The following is a 22,893-nucleotide window of genomic DNA, read 5'->3' as shown; positions in this document are numbered from 1 at the left end:
CACATTGGCAACCAATGCACAGTCTATCAGTGATTACACCATTTCACATACCAACACCAAGTTGAGATACACCATTATCTTCAGAAGGGGGGGAACAGGACATGTTATTGTCATGCACTGTGGATAGCACTTTACTTTTGTAGTGCTCATTTTAAATGCTTTTAAATGTCAGTGTTTAGTGTTTTTGCATAAATAAATTGATACATTTCACTATATATTTCTAAGTTGTCCTTATACACATCCCACCTTTTCCTCTTTACTACAAAAAGAAAATACCAACAGGCGTTGCAAAGTCTGAAAAAGTGTCCAAATATGCCCCAAATTTATTATCTAGGATCTGACACTATGATGTGGTTATATAGTTTAAGTTTCTGCTATCTAAATATTACACGGGATTCATAAGTCCTACTGTTAACACAAGCAGTGCCACACATAGGTACACAGACTCAGGTAGACATACAGAAAAAGAACACTTACTCTTCATCTTTTTATTAAATATATAATGAATGAATAAATACCATATACCGTATATACTCGAGTATAAGCCGACCCGAGTATAAGCTGAGACCCCTAATTTTACCACAAAAAATGGGAAAACCTATTGACTCGAGTATAAGCTGAGGGTGTAGTATACAGCCAGCTAGCCCCCTGTAGTATACAGCCTGTCCCAAGTAGTATACAATCAGCCTGCCCCCATGAAGTATACAGCCTGCCCCCATGAAGTATACAGCCTGCCCCCATGAAGTATACAGCCTGCCCCCATGAAGTATACAGCCTTCCCCCATGAAGTATACAGCCTGCCCCCATGAGGTATACAGCCTGCCCCCATGAGGTATACAGCCTGCCCCCATGAGGTATACAGCCTGCCCCCATGAAGTATACAGCCTGCCCCCATGAAGTATACAGCCTGCCCCAATGAAGTATACAGCCAGCCCCCATGAAGTATACAGCCTGCCCCCATGAAGTATACAGCCTGCCCCAAAAAGTATACAGCCTGCCCTCAGTATAATAAAAAAATAAACTTAATACTCACCCTCCGACGATACTCACCTTTGATTTGAAGTGGCGGCTCCCGGTCCTCGGCGGCGGCTCCTGGTCCTGGGCGGCGGCTCCCGGTCCTCGGCGGCAGCTCCCGATCCTCTGCGGCGGCTTCTCTCTTCGATCTTCACGTGCCGGCAGTCGCGTCTATGCGACTTGCCAGCGGGCGCACAGTGCGATGCGGCGGTGTCGCCGCTGATGACGTCATCAGAGGCGACAACGCTACATCATATTGTGCGCCCGCCGGCAAGTCGCATAGACGGGACTGCCGGCACGTGAAGATCGAAGAGAGAAGCCGCCGCAGAGGATCGGGAGCTGGAGGGTGAGTATTAATTTTTTTTTTTTATTAACTCATGTTTTTTTTTTTATTAACTCGTGTATAAGCCGAGATTAGGTTTTTCAGCACATTTTTTGTGCTGAAAAACTCGGCTTATACACGAGTAGTAAATTGGAATAGTAAAAACTGTTTTAAAAAATTATAAACGCTAAGTTTTTATTTTTTTTCCATAAGATATGCCTTATCTTTTGGGGGACAGTATGGAGATTTTAGTTTCATCTTTGGGTATATGAGATGTATTTTATGTCTGCCCTGGGGGTCCCCATTATTACAGGTGCGCTCTTTGGACCTCCAGTATTCTAGGCAAGCTTCGTTCTAAAGGTCATCAGCATTATATGTCTGCTCTGGGGTCTCCAGTATTATTAAAATAAATCAACCACTTCGAAAACATAAGAAAACCTACTAATACTCACATCCGCTCATCTTCATCTCACGTGACGAAACATCTCGGACGAGACCCATGCTCCGAGCATAGGAAAGAGAGGTGGCGAAGACATGCATAATTAGCAGCCAGGAGCACTGGACATCCTGTGCCCGCGTTCTGTGCTACCAATTATAACTTTGTTTTCTAGGTGATCCCGGTGTGTCAAAATTAGCATCAGTCAGCGCCGGGATCAAGGTGAAAAAGAGCAGGGGTGAGTATTAATAATTTTTTTTATGTTTTCAAAGTGGTTGATTTCATTTAAAGCCTGCTCTGCTGGGTCTCCATTATTAGCATCTGCTCCGGATGATCTCCAGTATTATCATCATCTGGTCTGTACACTATATTTATAGTCTCCTCTGTAATAGTTATAGTACAAATGCAGTATCTGCAGTATTTTGTGCTGTACTGTGCTTGTTGGTAATTCTAGTGTACAAGTCACTGATGCTGCCCCTTGAAGTTGAGCGATTTGACAGTGCGGCATTCAGACAAAGTTTGTGCACCCCAAGTATAATAGGCCTTTCATATACACTGCTTGCTGCAAAAGCAAGGAGAAAAAAATACAACAGGATTATTTTTACCTTAACGGGCATCCACCACCATGATGAAGGATTGTATGCAAATGAGCCTGAGGGGCTCCAGGCCCAATAGGTGTTAATGGAGCATGGAGCCTCTCAGGCTCAATTGCATACAGTCCTTCATCCTGGAGGTAGATGCCCTTTAACACAGTATATAGCTTGGTACAATGCATTTCTGAAATAAAAAATTTCAAAGGTTTAGTTTCATGTTAAATAACATAGCATGCCTATATGTTCAACAAATTTTGCAGTGTCTGTACGTAAGGATCGCCATGCTGTGACTTCTGACATTCATATTCCAGAATCTCTCATATCAGCAGTCTCTGACAATAAATTTACAGTTGTCTCAGAGCTGATGGGACAAGACTTTGATCTTGTGACTCACTGCTACCATCCTCAGTAGGATTTTTCCATCTTAAAAGCAAGACAGAATTCTTGGGAATTTCATAGGAAAGGAGGATGATGAGAGCCAAAGTGGAGAAGGATTCACTTTGTTTCAGTAAGATATATTACAAAGTTTCCCTTTAGTAGTCATTGATGCAAAATTTGTTTAAAGATCATTTAAGTGTTTAAATTGTCACAAGGGATTTTCTGGGCCTTTAGGAGTTGACACCCAGCACCCCATTCAATCAGCTGCAGCAAATCCAAACTCCAGCACAGCAATTGACAGAAGTGGTCCTGGCTCACTGATAACTATGTGCATGCTGTATCAAATGCTTCTATAAGAGCTGCACCTGCAGTGCTGCCATCCACCAACATAGCTACAAACGCTATAGCAAAGCTATTTGCTTACTGCTGTGACAATTGCTGGTAATCACACACCCGCCAATAGGTCATTAGTTGCACACTAGTCGAGGGAACACCCTTTGAGAACATGTTCTTCCATTCCAGCCTCTCAATTCTGCTGCAGACTTGCACCATTACCCTGTGATGCACAGGGTAAAAAAATTGCAACATTTAAGCAGATCTGATTCAGTGAAATTTGCACGTAGCCTAATATACCAACGTGTCACATTGTAGAAATGCTCCAGTAGGTGGCAATATCATACCAAGAAACAGGGAAAAGCTGAGCCGTGGGAAGATCTACTTTTGACTATAAGTGGGTGGCTGAAAAATGACTTGGAACCTCATTTACTTTTCAGAATTCATTTTTATTACTGGGTCTGATCTCTGGTATTGACCCGGCACAACATACACAACAACAAACACTGCTTTGAATTCTGACCAAGTGTATGGAGAGCACTGCTTTGGATCCGAGTGTAAGCATCTCCATAATTTGGCGGAAGAAAAAATAAAACATGTGCACAGAGTCTGCAGTTGCAAGGCACAGCTGTTTAACTGCGCACATTATTTCCAAAAAAAAAGACGAGTAGAATGTGGGATCCTATTGTTCCCAAACACACAATCGTAATGCAGAAAGATAGAAAGATTAAATCTGATTCATTGGAGAGTAGCATATAACATGTTCACCAATAATATGTATTCCATTGACCATTATATATCAGCACTTTTTCCAGTGTTCATTTATAGAGCCTCTGTTTCTGACAGCTTGAAATACATTCAATAGATTTTTTGATGAAAGTGTGGATTTGTTTGGCTTAGTTCACACTACCATCAGTTTATTTACCTCATTTACCTTATTTTTATCATCCGTTTCTTTTTTAACTATGGTAAGTTTCTGTTAATACCTTAGTGTTTAATTGTTAAAATGACATTTTGCTTTCAGTTAATGCCAGTTTTAATGCCAATGCTTACACCCCTATAAACCAGATGTTCCTTACACACATAAGCCATACAAACGTCTACATTTCTTTCTATATTCTCTGTTCTATTTATCACAAACTTACCTATGTATCATGTATTTATCTACAGTATATATTTTTTTATTTTTTTATTTTATTATTTTTTTTTACATTTTATAAAACTTTTTTTCTAAATATCCATTATGCATGCATTATTTCATACAGTAAAAAAAAAAAAAGTACTGCGACCACTGTATTTTTTTCCGTCAAAAACACATGTATAACAAATGCCTGCATAACTGACTAATGCATGACATGAAATTTACATTGATGTCAAAAGGATTTTTAACTGATGCGTTAAACCTCCATTCTTTAGTGTTCTATTATAAGTTACTGGTGTTTCATACACCATTCTTTGTCAAGAGATTATAAACTAATTAATAAGATTATTAATAATAATTAATTTAGTTCGATCTTTGGATCTATTGCCTTCTGTGTGCCACAATGTTAAAGATAGAAGCTGGCACAAACCCTACCCACTTCAGAAAGTGCAGAAGACAGCATGAAATAGCAGAAAGTCTTGATAACTTCCTCAATATACCTACTGTACATGTTTCAAGCTGTTAGTCACTTTGTTCATATTTGTAAATTTTCCAAATGTATCCAAAAGAAATGTCAACATTTGAATAATTCCAAAAAATGGTTACAATGACAACAATAGGGTGCAATCAAATGATTAATAATGAAAAAAACATGTCCTTATTAAAAGAAATATGCCAAGAAAATGATTATTTATTTTTTAAACGAGATCTACCTCCAGCGACTGTATAAAAAAGCACACTTACATGCTGGTGTGTATCCCTCTTTCTTTTCTTTTAACTTCTTACGCCCTTCCTTGCACGTAAAAAATATATGCAAATTAGCCTTGGGGGCTCCTGGCTCTATTAACGGCAATGGAGCCCGGAGCCCCTCAGGCTCATTTACATAATTGCATACCCTTTTTTTTTTTTAAAAACAAGAGCATACAAACCTAAAAGAAGAGCAGATACTGCAAGAGGGGTCACACATCAACATTTAAGTGTTCTTGGTTTACAATCCTTAATCCTGATTTCCTTTATGCAAATAGTATATTAATAGGTAAAATGAGGGATTTGGGAATAATTATATGAATTTATAATGCTGAGCGATGAGAGCTGTGGCTGCTCTTACAGTCTGGAAGACTGTCTAAAAAAAAAAAGCACCAAGTGGACAAATTAAAACAATAAAACACTGCTGAGAACTGCACTGCGAAGAGTTAAGGTTGAGATCCCCAGACTTGGGCCACCCAGCTAGTCTGCAATTGCACTGTCCTGCATTCCCAATGGATTTCCTATCAGTCAGTTTTGGGACGTTTTATATAAACATTCCCCTTGAAATGACTGAAGGCTCCTTTACCTTCATGCGGGGAGTTTCCTTGGCTTTCATTTCAAGACATTCATCAGAAGAATATCTGTAGATTTGATTTCGCTTTCCCTCATTGGGGAGAAACCGCATTGTTTCTGTTCATCAGTTTCAAAGCGAAAGACAAGGAAATAGATTTTCTGAATGCGATCCTATTCATTTCGGCATACGCAAAATCAAAAAGGGATTAAGAGTTTGCTTTATGTATACAATGTAAGTTCTAAATATGACTGGAGTAATCCGAGTCACGTCTTGGAAGCAGAAGGTGATTGGAAAGCATTGGTGTGCCAAGTGTGCAATCAGTAATACGCACAATCTGGATTTTCACTAAATCCGACTTTTCTTTTATTTATATATGTACAGCAATGCAAAAAATAATATCTTTCCTAATAATGTAAAAATCTATAGAAGTTGTAAGCGTGGCAGTAGCATAAAACATCAGGATATTACATAAGTAATGTAGGACACTACATAAAGACTTCATGGAAAACTCAACTTTTGGAAAAAAGTATTTATTTTTCCCTTGAATATTGTAGAGGCGGTCCCCTACTTAAGGACTCCCGAATTACAGACTTACAGACGACCCCTAGTTAAAGACGGACCACTCTGCTGCCCTGTGACCTCTGGTGAAGCTCTCTGGATGCTTTACTATACACCCAGACTGCAATGATCAGCTGTAAAGTGTCTGTAATGAAGCTTTATTGATAATCCTTGGTCCCGTTACAGCAAAGCATTTTAAAAAGCAGATTGTCACTGGGGGAAATTTTTTTTTTTTTGTCTGGATCTACAATAATAAAATATACAGATTCAAGCTTTTTAGTAGACTTGGATCCAGCTACAGGATTTGGACATCAATGCTTGAAAGTTTAAAACTTCATGCTTTTATTAACGGACCTTGGTCACGAATACAAAAAGAATCATTATACAGCCATGAGGAAGGACGCATAGTGCGTTTGAAACGCGTTGCTGATGTATATACCTTTTAAACTGTTACGCTGAAAGAGATTCTTTTTGTATTCGTGACCAAGGTCCGTTAATAAAAGCATGAAGTTTTAAACTTTCAAGCATTGATGTCCAAATCCTGTAGCTGGATCCAAGTCTACTAAAAAGCATGCAGCAAATCCTCCTGGTCCAGGAGGGGATTTTCAGCACGGAAAAGACATCTACATGCAACACTCGGTGAGCAGATTTTGTACTTCATATACAGATTCAACTTGCCTACAAATTCAACTTAAGAACAAACCTATGGACCCTATCTTGTATGTAACCCGGGGACTGGCTGTATATAGTCACAAAAGTTTGCAATAATTTACCAAAGTTGCTTTGTTCTCATTTAGCCGTTCCATTTACATCCAAAGTGAAAGTAAAGTTCCTTTGGACCATCAGAAAGTGTTTTTCGTACAAACAGCAAACGATAAGGAGCAGATCATATAAAAATATGGAAAAACTACTATTTACTATTAAATAATAAATATTTAAAATGGATTCTCAATATTTTATGTGCAATAAAACACAAAATAGAAATGGAGTTGTAGCTACCTGTTGCTCATAAGCTGTAAACTTTTAATTCTATGCCTCCTGACACATGGATGAAGAAAAACCCTTTCATTAAACAATATGCAAGTCGTATGGAATGGCAAACTGTCCTGGAGAATCCAAATATTATCTTACTTCAAGGAGATCTACCACCAGGATCAAGTAACTGTAGACCAAGAACTCAGACATACTGGTGTGTGCCCCCTCTGGCAGGATCAGCTCTTTTTTTAGCTTCTTATTTCCTTGTTCAATTAGCAGCTATAGAGCCCGAAGCCACTCACACTCATTTGCATATTTTCAAAGCCTTTTTTGGTAAAAATTAGGGCATAAGAAGCTAAAAGAAGAGTGGATCCTGGTCAAGAAGCGGATTTTGTCCATATGATTTGGACATGTGTGAAGATAAAGACATTTCTGTCGAGATTTTCCATTGCATTGGGGAGGTGTTAGGAATAAAGGTTCTACCATCTATTGAAATATTTTTGGTTTATTGGATTCTAAAGATACCAAGGATGAGTAATTTTTGTTAATATTAAAGGACGCCTGTCATCAGGCCTGTGTCACTATTTCTGTAACTACTACCTGTTGGAGCAGCTCACAAGGATTCCATCCCAGCCTTTATCTAGTTATTTCATACATTAATCATTATAAAATCATCTTTTCTTTATGATGTAAATGAGGCTGGTCACATGGTCAGAGGCAGTGATGTCACTCCTGTTACCACTCTCCTCTCCTCCCCCTGCCCATGTCTGTGTGTAATGTATAGTAAAGCATTGTTAGTGTCTGTGCTTTATCTGCTGACATGCTGCATCCTTCTAATACACAGAGACACAGACATCAGCTACACAAGTACCTGACATGTTCTGCTATACAGATGGCTGTCTGGAGCTGTTGTATCTCTCCTATACACACAGGCTGCAGGGGGCGCCAGCACCAAGAAGCACATGGAGGAGCCATTACACCATTATACCTCACACCATTATACAGGCTGTCAGTCATGTGTATAGGAGTATCACATATACACACACAGGCTGCAGGGGGCGTGGCCACCAGCAAGCACATGGAGGAGCCATTACATCATTATACAGGCCGTCAGTCAAGCACTGGGGGTGTGGCTGTGCCTCCCACTCATGAATAAGCTGGACAGCTTGAATATGCTAATGACTCATTGGACATTTCACAGGTCATATGCATACAGCTTTAGGGCCTCATTGCTTAGGTTTACAGGCATGTAGAGGGACAATGTAGGATTAGGGGCAATGCTTTTTAATGGCAGTTTATGAAAATCTATTTAGATTAGGGGGTTATTTTGCATGACAAGTTCTCTTTAAGATTGGTGACACTTGCTAAGGTATGCATTGCCAGAGAATGGGGTGGTGGAAAAACTCCAAATTAAAGGGGCTGGCATAATTTATCCTTGAAAATTAAAAAAAATAATTAGGAAAACAAGAGATATAGGGAAATGTGCCAAAATCTGGAGTACGTTGAAGTAGTTTCTAAAATACTTTTGTATTTTCTTTTTCTAAATTTTCTCTTTTTCTCCCTTGTCAGCTGGGAGGATTTAGGAGGGGGTGGGAAGTGGATAAATTGATAATCTTATTTAATGTTTTTGGTTTTGCATATACTATATATTTATTTTAATTGGAAAATAGAATAATGGATTTTTGTACTGTATATGGATATATGTGTCCCCATGACAGAGGGGACACAAACCAGCATGTCAGTGTTCTTGGTTAACAATCCTTAAACCTAGTGGTAGATTTTTTTTTAAAGCATCAAGTAAAATATAAAATTACACATATACCATCTTTTTAGATAGGGAAAAATAAATATTCATATCTTTATTACAAGTTTCATAATTGAAGCAAAAAGGCTGCAATCAGCCAGATCATACCAACGTTTGGTTGGATCAATTGGGCTCCTTCAGAAAGGGTTCTATAATGCTATATTTTATCAGCCCTCATATCTATGAACAAAGATGTGCAATGTTGATTTTATGCCATTTAAATTACTTTCTTAAAATGGTTGCCCGGGCTTCAATTTCCTTTTTTAAGGCTTGCGTGGGGGCTGTAATATCCAGAAAGAAGTTGTACTTGTCTCCCTCCTACACTCCAGTCCAGTGCGGTTTCTCCATTAACCACCAAACTCCGTGTGTATACAGAGGCACACCAATGATGTCACAACCACAGCATGCACCCATTCCTACATGTGGTAGCGTACAAAGGCCACAGCCAGAACCTGGAGCGGGTGCACGTTGTAGTTGTGACGTCATTGCTGCACTTCTGTATACACACAGAGACTGGAGGCGACAGGAGGCTCAGTGCTGGAACGGAGTGCCAGAGGGAGATAAGAATAGCTCCTTTCTTGTTTTTGCAGCCTTAAAAAGAATTGAATCCTAAATAACCCCTTTAACACACTCTGGACATACATTACAAGGATACAGTTAGGTAGATGAACATGTACAAGTACAGTACATAGGAGTTCTGGCTTATAGAAGTTGGACAAGAATCATGAAGTTTTCTTAGTCCCTAACCCCAGGATTCTATATGGCAAGTATTGTTTGTCCGGGTTCCTTTCCCCGTTTATCTTTTCAGGTCACGTGACCCACACGTAGCTACTTTCAGGACTTCCTGTGAGGTCAGATATCCTAAAATTGAGGCATCATCATCCATATACACTAACACTTGCAAATCAGGGAAGAGAATGTCGGTGTAAAATCATGACCCATTCATAGGAACCACAAAGTATAGATTAAAAAAGATGGTTCTGACCCTAAGCAATCCCGACAGTCAATGTGGGGGGACTGGTGTGCTCCTGTTCTCTAGATAGTTGTGGGTCCTAGTAATAATAATTGTTCAAACCCTAGCAAACAAAAACACATTCTCTATACTGCTAAAAGAGTAAAAGTGTATATATATATATATATATATATATATATATATATACACCTTATATACTCGAGTATAAGCCTAGTTTTTCAGCACAAAAATTGTGCTGAAAAACCCAAACTCGGCTTATACTCAAGTCAAAAAAATAAATACCCCTGCATATCTTCTGTGCAATCTGTCCGCCAGCTGCAGCAGGCTATATACACTGGGGCAGGGTCTGGCAGGCTATATACACTGGGGCAGGGTCTGGCAGGCTATATACACTGGGGCAGGGGCTGGCTGTCTATATACACTGGGGCAGGGGCTGGCTGGCTGTATACTGGGGAGGCTGTGACCAATGCATTTCCCACCCTCAGCTTATACTCGAGTCAATAGGCTTTCCCTGTATTTTGTGTTAAAATTAGGGGCCTCGGCTTATACTCGGGTCGGCTTATACTCGAGTATATACGGTATATATATATATATATATATATTATATATATATATCTGGCTGAGCAAGCTTCTGCAGGCTTTCTTGTGTAGAACCGGAGCAGTATCTGAAGTAAGGTAATGGGGATCAGGGAGAAGAGAGTAACATTTGGCTAAAAAGCCTGTAGATAGCAACACCCGCATGTTAAATGCAACTGTGATAAATCAGAGGGGTAAAGAGAGTGGTACTTTGTAGTCAGTAAAGTATGTAAGGTAAGTTATGTCATTGCTAGACTGATAGATAATAATCAGGACACAAAGTGCACTGGTGTACAGCCTCGGACACGACAAGCCAGATCTCCAGGAGTGATTCTTTTCTTGAACGACACATCCAGCAGAAGATACAAAATCTAAGTGGAGAGCGGGTCTCTGACACACACAGCCACTTCTCGTCATTCTGAAGATTATTTCACTCATAGCCATTTTATTTTATGTGCTGGTTCCATTACAAAGGACTGGACATAATTCTCTATACTGATCAGCCATCAGAATATTTCTGATGACACATCCCCCTTAATGCCTGCAACAACATCATGCCTGCAACAACATCATTAAGCCTGTTAACCAAAACAACTTTTCGCCATAGTTGTCCTGTTACCCGGGACTTTACACATTACATAGCAAAATGAATGTAACATAATAAGGAATTTATTTATAATGTCCATTTTGAAAACACATAGACAGCTTGATAAATCTTCCCCTAAATTTAAGAATGTGCTTAGTTGCCCACCAATTACAGCTCAGCTTTTATTTTACCAGTGCTCATGAATATTTTAAAGGGGAGCTGTAATGGGTTGCAGGGTACATTTTAGAAATTAATAAAAACTGCTTAGGGAAGAGGCATATTTGGGGAGTCAGGAAGTAGTAAGAAAGTAAATTCCAGATAGAACATTTCCTAATACTTTTTCCCTGCAGATCAGAACAAACAAAATCAGGTAGCTACTCTTACCTTTCTATATCAATCCCCAAGGGATTAGCAGGTCTTTGAGATAGAGGAGATATTCCTTTATTTCGGTCCGTACGCAGGTCATAGTAATTTAGTTCTTCCACCCATACTGCTGACCGATCCAAAATACCTACAACAAAACAAAGTCCAGATGTATAAGCAAGATTTATTCTCCTCCATAGAACAATGATAAACACAAGATAGAAATGCATGAAAAATATATGTGTATATCTGTACATTGCATTACATATAAGGTTTGTTCTTCAATATATATCCCCATGGATGTCTACAGAACATAAGAAAAGGTTAATTCTTGCTCCCTTCTGTGGGGTCCTAACAAAGATACACTGACCCACAGCTGTGGGGAGAGAAATATTTAGATGACCTCTCTAGGACGCTCTTTCTGCTGTGTAAGGATCTGCTGGAAAATGCTCTATTTACAACATTGTCCTGTTACTTTGTAAGGACACATTCACATTGCAGTGTTCTTTAAAGGGGTTGTCCGATTCGGATAAAAATTCTATAGGTGTGCTGGGGGGACGGGCTATTAAAAAAAAAAAGCTGTACTTGCCACCTCCAGCACTCCCAGTCTCTGCAACCCCATGCCTTAGTGCCATGCGCCTGTTGTTTGCTTACAGGGACATGGCACCTCCACTCCGACGGCTTCCAGCCACCTGGCACGCCCATCCGTCACCATGTCCCAGCACCTGATACAATGCTGGGATAATGACAGGATAGTGACAGGAAAAAGACGTACCCCCCACCTTTATCAAGGTTGGATTACCTGATACTGTTCTATAACATTCCCTATAACAGCTTAATGTACAGGCAGTCCCCTACTTAAGAACAACCAACTTACAGACAACCGCTAGTTACAAACGGGACTGGGCTTTGGTTTGGATGCATTTCAAAAAACAAAATGTGAGCTGCAGGTTGCCTCTTTCTTTGTGCTCCTGTACAGCTCTGCCCCCCCCCCCCCACTGATGTCCTCTCACCAGGCTATGACCTCTGAGAAGGAGCAGGAGCTGTACAGGAGCACAAAGGTGGGGGCCAAGCTCTGAGGAGTGAGTAACACAGACAAGGCACATGTTATTTTTTGAAATGCATCCAAACCGAAGTCCAGCCCCTGTGACTACCCCTGGATTTTGTCAGGATGCAAGAATAAGTTATAACACACAATTATATTGTAATGCAAAACCTGTCTTTAGTGTAAATGAGGTCCCTGGTGACAGGTTCCCTTTAATCCTGGTTCTTATGACAACCCAACATTTTTAAAATGTACATTTTCTTGGTGACTGGTGCCTTTGTCATCTAAGCTCATTTTCAAAAATGTTTGTTTATTTCTTAATAAATGAGGATATGATCAGAGATTGCCTGCTCATCAGAGCTTACAATCACTTCTATTGTTTTATCTGACAACATTGCTCTGTAATGTCTTCATTTATTTGTAGACCATGATTTGTACAACGCTGCGGCACGTGATGGCGCTTTCTGAGGATATGTTATTGTTGTACTGGACATAAGGACAACAGACTGCAATAGAAATATAGGATTTTGCCAATTACCAATTTTATCCGGTTTGACCAACTTAAAAAATACAGTTGACGTTCCCTTTCCTCCAGATTTTGTAGTAACAATGATGTCTCCTTTATCATTCTTGTCTTGTCCAACCCGACAAACTATTTTGCTGGCCGATATCCACTCTGCTGTTAGAAGACAATTGTGTCCACAGATGGTTAAACCTGTAAAATAAAACAGAGAAATGTCAATGTGCCGGGCAGCTATTCCAGAGCAATTTCACAAAGAAAGCTGATCTGTGGTTGCTATGAACAACAACAATCTTCCCATCAGATAAATTTGATAAATGAGACCTAAACATGTCATTTTTCTAATGATTTAGGTTAAAAATTACATAAAAGATTCTATAAAGCTGGACATATGTACTGTTAGAAAATATTGCAGTTCATTGTGTTTATTGTGTACATTTGCAATCAATTACAGCCCATTACACCATTATTCATGAGCATATTAATATATATATATATACAGGCGGTCCCCTACTTAAGGACACCCGACTTACAAACGACCCATAGTTACAGACAGACCCCTCTGCCCACTGTGAGCTCTGGTGAAGCTGTCTGGATGCTCTCCCAGACTGCAATGATCAGCTGTAAGGTGTCTGTAATGAAGCTTTATTGATAATCCTTGGTCCAATTAGAGCAAAAAATTTTGAAACTCCAATTGTCACTGGGGCAAAAGAAATTTTTGTCTGGATCTACCATTATAAAATACAGGCAGTCCCCGGGTTACGTACAAGATAGGGTCCGGAGGTTTGTTCTTAAGTTGAATTTGTCAAAACTGTATATTTTATAATTCTAGATCCAGACCAAAAAAATTGTGGCCCCAATGATAATTGGAGTTTAAACACTTTTTGCTGTAATGGGACCAAGGATTATCAATAAAGTTTCATTACAGACACCTTACAGCTGATTATTGAAATCTGGGACTATAGCAAAGTATTCAGAAAGCTTCACCAGAGGACAGAGGGGTCTGTCTGTAACTATGGGTTGTCTGTAAGTCGGGTGTCCTTAAGTAGGGGACCACCTGTATACAGTTTCGACTTACATACAAATTCAAGTACAAACCTACGGACCCTATCTTGTACGTAACCCGGGGACTGCCTGTATATATATATATATATAGTCACATAGATCAAAATCAATAAATACTCATTAGATGTAAAGTACCTGTAAAGTTACTCCACCAAAAAATAGTCTTAGCACAGCTGGAGAGAGCCTTTGACATCTCTTCCAACGATACCTATATGAAGCTTGTGGCTTCTTCCTATTCTGATATATAGCCACATATATCTATCATCCCCATCTGTAAAATCCTCTCAGCCTTTTCTGAAGTGGGCAAGACTCACTTATGAAATCAGTTAAGGGCACTGCGGGAACAATCAGGCCAGCCAATCAGGGCGCAAAATTAGCGTTACTGCTTGTACAGAGATCTACTGCAGAGCAAGGCGGGGAGCATATAGAGCAGCACGGAGCACTGGAGAACTGCATCATAGTAAGAAATGATCATACAGTAATCTACTAAACCTCAAAGAGCGTATGCAAAGAGCATTCACAGTATATATATTGCGCTATGTGTGCAGGATCTGATAGCCATTCATTAGAACTGATAGGGAGCCTAAACTCGGTCTTTATTTGTGCTGCATTCACACATACACAATACTGCTAATTCAAACTTTCAAACACACCCAGCCCTGCTACATACCAACCCTGGAGCCAGTATAAAGAGACTTCTTCCTTGTAATTGGATGGCCTGAAGCATGTGATCAGTGACATAACTCAAGGTCCTGAAGTTGTTTACATGCTGCCAGCAATAATGAGGACTGATATTCTCCTGCACCCCGCAGCTAGAGATCGTCCTCTAGTGCCCCTCCCACCAAGATCCACCCACCCTCCTCTCCAAAGTACTGATACAGATACCCGTGGCCACCAATATAAACAAAGTGTGACAGAGCAGCCAGGGGGAGAAGTTAAAACCCCTGCTAGTAGGCAAACGGCTGCAGATAGATGAGAGTAAATTAGAGAATTGCTAATATTAGCTTAGTGTAGAGTAAGGGAAAAGTTTTTATACTAAACAGTTGTTCTTTAAGAGTTCAAGCATTAGTGAAATTGAATACCCAAATAATCCCTGTCAGGGGTGAGTGTCTAGCTTTTTTTCTATTTCTTCCTTTTTACTTCTACCCTTTTGCGTTCTTCCTAGGTATATTGTATGCTATTGATAATGTGCCCCTTTTGTTCATTTGACGCATTCTCAAAGATATCTCTTTTACACATGATCTGAAAGGCCATTATTTTGGCCTACTGTTACTGTCCAATCTTTTATTTATTTATATAAAGAATTTAAACTTTATTGTAAATTGCCCAAATGATACCAACAAGCCTTAATACGCCAAAAAACTGATACTCATCCCCTGATGACGCTGGGTTGCCAGCAAACATGTTCCAGGGATTTTTAGGGTGTTTTTAATTTTCATTGTGAACCAAGTAGTTGTTGTTTATAGATATACCCACATATACTGAAGTGATAATTACATTGAGACAGACAATCTTGGGTCAACATAGAGGTTTTTAATCTGGAGTTGCTACAAAGAGGTCAAAGCTCCTGGTGACCCTGGAACCAAACGGAAGCATTCTGCTCAATCCCTAACTTTTAAACACCTTTAAAAGGGGAAATATATTGTTGGACAATCCCTCTAACATTATGTGTGGCCTAACGAAATGAAAGAGCAAAAGGGGTAAACCAAAAATGGCTCTCCTATTGAACAGTCACTTCATGTAGAAAGTGAAAAAAAGGGGGCTAAGAATCTGAAGATTTTTCCATTCACTTTTATGAAGTACCAAAATACCCAAGCTGTTTAAAAATTCCTACAGAAAGAAATGGGGACCTACTCCAACCATAGTGACAATAGGAATAGGGTAAATCAAGTCCCAGAAGTGAGAACAGCATAGGACAAAATAGCATACTCTGTGGAAAGGTTAGAAATGTCTGAGATGAGAAAACCTCCCTGGTGATTGGGTTAATTATTCACTCCCTGGTGGTCCATGGCAGTAAAAAGGTAGATAATTCTAGACAGTAACAAAAGAAGTTACAAAAATAAAGACCATCAACTTTAATTTATTCTCCTTAATCTATTCTCCTAGAATAAACCATGTCCCAGGAAGGAGAGTTAGATGTAAATGTGTCAAATCAATGACAGGGCGAGTAAAACATTCTAGAAGAACTCTTAATATCATCCATGATACCTCTATGTTCCAGTCATTGACCTTTGAAGAGGAAGAGGGATCGTTCAATATGTCTACATTTCTGACCACCTTTGGAAATGACAGATTAATGATGGAATGAGCCAAATGTGTTCTAGGTGACAGCTTCAGGTTGCGTGTACCCGGGACATCCTGCAGAACCATTTCAACAAGCCCCTATAAATGGGAACCCGACACTACATACTGTTAATAAATGATGGTTTGTGTCAGCTCACTTGTTATTACCGTAATTGTCAAATTACTTCTCTTTCCTGCCGCCTGATGAGAGATCATTGCTTTAATTTTCTGTGAAGACAATGCACATGTGTACTGTACAGGCAATGACTGCAGGGTATTACTGGAAGGACCATAGGAAAGACTTGAGTAATACGCACCAGCCAAATAAGGAATTCTACACTTGTTGTGGGCAATGACTAGTACTGCACATAGCGGAACAAAATAAATGGCATCCTGCCAGTGAACAAAATTTTAAAGACATTCATGTCTCTGGTGAAATTTGATGAAGATCTAATGCCTTGCATGTGTACTGGTATCCCCAGAATTCACATTATAATCATTCCTTGGGGAGATCTTAAGACTTTTACTGAAATCAATAGAGCAGGACGCCACACTGACAGCAAGCATTGCAGATTAAAAAAAACAAAAAAAAAACAAAGTACAAGCAGTACCCAATTTAGGGTACATTCACACGCGGTATGCCCACCGTACTGGCATACCGCCGTGTGCTGTAGAGGAGGAGGAGGTGACCCCTTCTCCCTCAATAGAGAATAGCGGGACACGGCCGCACACACTCCAAAAGATAGAGCATGCTCTATCTTTTTGCGGTGAGCGGCCCGGTTCAGTATTGCCGTGCCGCTATTGCCGTCTACGGGGACGTACATACGGCCGCAAATTTGCGGCTGAATGTACGTCCCCGCAGAAGGCCATGTGAATAAGTCCTTGCAAAGCAAGTTAGATGCTATCCACAGGATATGGCCTAACTTGCAGATCGGTGGGGGTCTTAGTGATGACAATAAGGGATTACAAGAACGGGGGTCGCACCCTGAGATAAAGAAGCAGCCTTTCTTGTGATCCATGGGGGTCCCATTACCGAGGCCCCCAGCAATGAGCAAGTCAGGCCCTGTGGATAGGGCCTAAATTGCTTTGTGGGACTACCCCTTTATGAACACGTTCAGACGACCCATAGTTAGCATCTGACCCCTCTGTCCACTGTGACCTTTGGTGAACTCTGACTGCAATGGTCAACATAAGTGTCAGCAATGAAGCTTTATCGTTAATCCAATTTTCCCATGACAACCCAAAATTCTGAAACTCCTAGTCACAAGGACAGAAAACCATTGGAGTTAGGCCGCATTTAGACTGCCGTTGTGGGGACAGTCCGGCCAGCACACGTTCATGTAAATGTACCTTTACACATGCAAAATATACCTGTTCCAACTTACATACAAATTCAACATACCTATCTTGTTGTATCTTGTAACCCTGATACTGTTTGTACAGTGGGTTGCAAAAGTATTCATCCCCTTTGAACTTTTCCTTGTTTTGAAGGAGTAGGAGTAAAAGAGTGCTGGTTAGGCAGGTATATGTATGTAAGTACACACAGGCTGTTTCGAATGTATGTCTGGCAAATACAATTGGGCTCATTTACTAAGGGCCCGTGGACCGCACTTTCGACGGACATCCTGACGATTTCCATTTTGCGCCGTAGGTACAGGGATTTAAAAGGGGCTTTTGGTGCACTCGATCGGATTTTGCCGCAATTGCGCTGGCTTTCATGCAACGCAAATCGGGGGCCCGGGCCGTCGGACGATCCGACGGATTCGGACAAAGCGTGGTATTTAACATAAAAATTGTGTCGCAAGCCAAACGCTTATATACACCGGGAAGAAGGTGGTGAACTCCGGCGGACCTGATCGGGGAAGCAACACATGCAGGATATCGGGCACATGATCTTCATGAACAAGTCTGGATTGGGGATCGCGCAGGGACCGGGTAAGTAAATGTGCCCCAATGTGTATATAGGGCAGCACAAACCATAAACTTTAGCAATTTTTGAAGATCACTACAAGCAAAGAATAAAATGTAGAGTAAATATCATTTTTACATTTTTTAAGAATGAGTGTAAATGTGTGTGTAAATTATTTTGCATTGGGCCAAAACTGGGGCCATTTGCTTTTTGTTTAAAGTGAAGTACTGCATTTGGTTCATCTGGGTGCCCTCCATTAAAAACAAAATAAATTAAAAAAATTGTTGTTTACCCTAAGTCAGTTTTCTATAGTTTGTAAAGGGTTTTGTTAGCGAGCTGCTAGTAACACACACACAAACGTGCTTGACCCATGGAAACTGGGCCTTGTGCTAGTCCAGCACAGTGCCGGGAGTCCTTGCATCATACAGAAATATGATGCAAGGTGTCCTGTTAGCCAGCCAAGTTGCAGAGCTGGTACTATAACAACTATAACAGTTCCAGTTCTGCAATTGGGCCGGCAGACTGGGACTCTATACATCATATTTCTATATGATGCAAGGACTCCTGTCTACTGAACTGTGCTTGATCCACATGGGTCCGCTTCCACAGACCAAGCACATTTGTGTGCAGTTGCCTATATTACCGGTACTACAAATTTCACACTCTTCCTCGACTAAAAATACCCATTGTGGTCTGCCAAATGACAGCACAGTACAATACCTATGGGATCCTAGAGTAAAAGCTGGAGGAACCCCCATTACTGCCTGCTCACTGGCACAATGGTACATCACCTAGAGATCATACAGACTGCAGCTATATGATCAGAGGCCTGCAGAAGCCCCCCATTATTCCCTGCCTAGTGACAGCATAGTACATTGTATATGTGATCAGAGGGCTGGAGCAGGAGGAGCCCCTATTACTACCTTTCTAGTGAAAGCATGGTATATTACATATGAGATCAGAGAGTTGAATGAGCCCCCATTACTGTTTGCCCAGGTACAGAATAGTACATTTCCTATAAGACCATAGACAGCAGCCTCCATTACTGCCATTTGTTCTGACATCATAGAACAGTATGGAGAAAATTTACTAAGGCCCTTGCGCCAGTTTTCTGTCAGCCTTTCCACGTTCTTTTCAGTGCAAACTGCTTGCACAGGTATTTAAGAAGTGTCTGTGCCACACATGACCGTTTTGTGTCACGGCTGCTCTGTTCTTTATGCGACACTAATTTCTGCTCAGTGGGACCCATGCTCCAGATTTAACATGCAAAGTCCAACAGAATTGTGTTGCACGCCCTATTTTAAGGTTGTACCAAAAAAAGTGGCACACGCTGTGATAGCAGTGCAGAGGGCGCCAGATTCATGAAGAACGTACGCCAGAAATCCTGAATCTGAAGCCCTCTCACAATACAGCGGCAAATTACACACAGTGCAGTTTACATGTGCATGTGCAGTTTACATGTGCACCCACATTTATATGATCATAGGGCTGGAGCAGGAGGAGCCCTTCTTTACTACCTGCTCACTGAGACAATGGTACATTACTTATGACATCATACAGACTGCAGCTATGAGATCAGGGGCTGCAGGAGCCCCGACTACTGCCTGCTCAGTGACAGCATAGTACATTACCTATGAGATCAGAGGCCTGCAGCGCCCCCACTACTGCCTGCTCAGTGATAGCATAGTACATTACCTATAAGATCATGGTCTACAGGAGCCCCCCATTACTGCCTGCTCAGTGATAGCATAGTACATTACCTATAAGATCATGGTCTGCAGGAGCCCCCATCACTGCCTGCTGAGTGACAGCATAGTACTTTACCTATGAGATCATGGTCTACAGGAGCCCCCCATTACTGCCTGCTCAGTGATAGCATAGTACATTACCTATAAGATCATGGTCTACAGGAGCCCCCCATTACTGCCTGCTCAGTGATAGCATAGTACATTACCTATAAGATCATGGTCTGCAGGAGCCCTCATCACTGCCTGCTGAGTGACTGCATAGTACTTTACCTATGAAATCATGGTCTGCAGGAGTTCCCCATTACTGTCTGCTCAGTGACAGCATAACACATTACCTATGAGATCATGGTCTACAGGAGCCCCCCATTACTGTCTGCTCAGTGACTGCATAGTACAATACCTATGAGATCACGGTCTGCAGGTGCCCCCCATCACTGCCTGCTCAGTCACAGAATAGTACATTACCTATGAGATCAGAGGCCTGCAGGACCCCATCACTGCCTGCTCAGTGACAGCATAGTACATTACCTATGAGATCAGAGGCCTGCAGGACCCCATCACTGCCTGCTCAGTGACAGCATAGTACATTACCGATGAGATCAGAGGCCTGCAGGAGCCCCCATCACTGCCTGCTCAGTGACAGCATAGTACATTACCTATGAGATCATGGTCTGCAGGAGCCCCCATTACTGCTTGCTCAGTGATAGCATAGCACATTAGCTATGAGATCAGAGTCCTGCAGGAGCCCCCATTAGTGCCTGCTCAGTGACAGCATAGTACATTACCTCTGAGATCACTGTCTGCTCAGTGACAGCAAAGTACATTACCTATGAGATCACTGTCTGCTCAGTGACAGCAAAGTACATTACCTATGAGATCACTGTCTGCTCAGTGACAGCACAGTACATTATCTATAAGATCACTGTCTGCTCAGTGACAGCATAGTACATTACCTATGAGATCACTGTCTGCTCAGTGACAGCAAAGTACATTACCTATGAGATCACTGTCTGCTCAGTGACAGCATAGTACATTACCTATGAGATCACTGTCTGCTCAGTGACAGCATAGGACAGTGATGGCAAACCTTTTAGAGACCGAGTGCCCAAAATACAACAAAGACCCGCTTATTTATCGCAAAGTGCCAACACAGAAATTCTATTTGTGATTTATACTCCCTTCTCTGTTACAGTTTTCATTGATATCAGCCCCTGAGGACACCAATAAAGCAGAAAATAGTCCCAGGTACAGCTGTCACTTTAAAATAGCTCTGTGCACAGTAAGTCCTGGGCTGTCTGGGACTGCAGGAAGATACCTGGAGTCATCGCTGGTGATGGCCTGGGTGCCCACAGAAAAGGCTCTGAGTGCCACCTCTGGCACCAGTGCCATAGGTTAGCCATCACTGGCATAGGACATTACCTATGAGATCAGAGGCCTGCAGGAGCCCCATCACTGCCTGCTCAGTGACAGCATAGTACATTACCTATGAGATCAGAGGCCTGCAGCACCCCCATCAGTGCCTGCTCAGTGACAGCATAGTACATTACCTATGAGATCACTGTCTGCTCAGTGACAGCAAAGTACATTACCTATGAGATCACTGTCTGCTCAGTGACAGCAAAGTACATTACCTATAAGCTCACTGTCTGCTCAGAGACAGCATAGGACATTACCTATGAGATCAGAGGCCTGCAGGAGCCCTCATCACTGCCTGCTCAGTGACAACAAAGTAAATTACCTATGAGATCACTGTCTGCTCAGTGACAGCATAGTACATTACCTATGACAGTGATGGCAAACCTTTTAGAGGCCGAGTGCCCAAACTACAACAAAGACCCGCTTATTTATCGCAAAGTGCCAACACAGAAATTTAATTTGTGATTTATACTCCCTTCTCTGTTACAGTTTTCATTGATACAAGCACCCTGAGGACACCAATAAAGCAGAAAATAGTCCCAGAGCTTTAAAATAGCTCTGTGCACAGCAAGTCCTGGGCTGTCTGGGACTGCAGGAAGATACCTGGAGTCATCTCTGGTGATGGCCTGAGTGCCCACAGAAAGGGCTCCGAGTGCCACCTCCGGCACCAGTGCCATAGGTTAGCCATCACTGACCTATGAGATCAGAGGCCTGCAGGAGCCCCCATCACTGCCTGCTCAGTGACAGATAGTACATTACCTCTGAGATCAGAGACCTGCAGCACCCCCATTAGTGCCTGCTCAGTGACAGATAGTACATTATCTCTGAGATCAGAGACCTGCAGCACCCCCATCAGTGCCTGCTCAGTGACAGTTAGTACATTACCTATGAGATCAGATGGCCCGGTACCCAGATTCTCCCCTCTTATGGTTACTTTGGTCCAGGGTGTCCCTTCCTTTGGGGAGATGCCGGTCACTAGAGGAGGCTGCCGCACCCGAGACATGACACAGCACGGACAATACAAAAAACAATAAAATAAGCAAACAAATCAATGTAAATAATAGGTAGTGGCTTTTTCCTTTCCTCCAGATTCAGGACATTGATGACGTAGGATCACATGACCATGATGTCAGCTTCCCCCTGTGCCAGCCTATTGGCTATCAACTGCCAGTAACAATGATGGCTGCTACTCCGTGGTGTCTTTGATGACATCACAGTCACATGACCGGACATGCATCATGTGAAAGCTGAGGAAAGACGCATGTAGTGTAGTATGAGAGGGCATGTGATACATACAGTATTGCACAGCGATAACCTGATGTATGTGGGGGGTGCTGTTCAGTGTGCACCAGGTGTATGGAGGGATGATGTGCAATGTACACCAGGTGTATGCAGGATGCTGTGCAGTGTACACAAGGTGTATGGAGGGATGATGTGCAGTGTACACCAGGTGTATGCAGGATGCTGTGCAGTGTACACCAGGTGTATGGAGGGATGATGTGCAATGTACACCAGGTGTATGCAGGATGCTGTG

General features: G+C 41.6%; 1 protein-coding gene across 3 annotated transcripts in view; it reads right to left on the bottom strand.

Annotated features, from left to right (window-relative positions):
• Positions 1-22,522, bottom strand: part of EXOC2 (exocyst complex component 2) — a 113,336-nt gene extending 90,814 nt beyond the window's left edge. For 2 of the 3 annotated variants that reach the window (XM_072152478.1, XM_072152479.1), the window contains exons 1-3: positions 22,245-22,521; positions 12,957-13,133; positions 11,395-11,521 (exon numbers count right to left, since the gene is read on the bottom strand). In XM_072152478.1, the coding sequence (XP_072008579.1) occupies positions 11,395-11,521; positions 12,957-13,133; positions 22,245-22,362 (422 nt within the window). In that variant the 5' untranslated portion in view covers positions 22,363-22,521. Of the gene's footprint in view, positions 1-11,394; positions 11,522-12,956; positions 13,134-22,244 lie in introns of all 3 variants that reach the window. The other variant, XR_011855760.1, reaches the window with a different exon arrangement.
• Positions 22,523-22,893: the final 371 nt, after the last annotated feature.

The sequence above is a fragment of the Engystomops pustulosus genome, chromosome 5 (genome assembly GCF_040894005.1).
Source record: "Engystomops pustulosus chromosome 5, aEngPut4.maternal, whole genome shotgun sequence".
NCBI lineage: Eukaryota > Metazoa > Chordata > Amphibia > Anura > Leptodactylidae > Engystomops > Engystomops pustulosus.
This window is presented reverse-complemented; position numbering and strand designations above follow the sequence as displayed.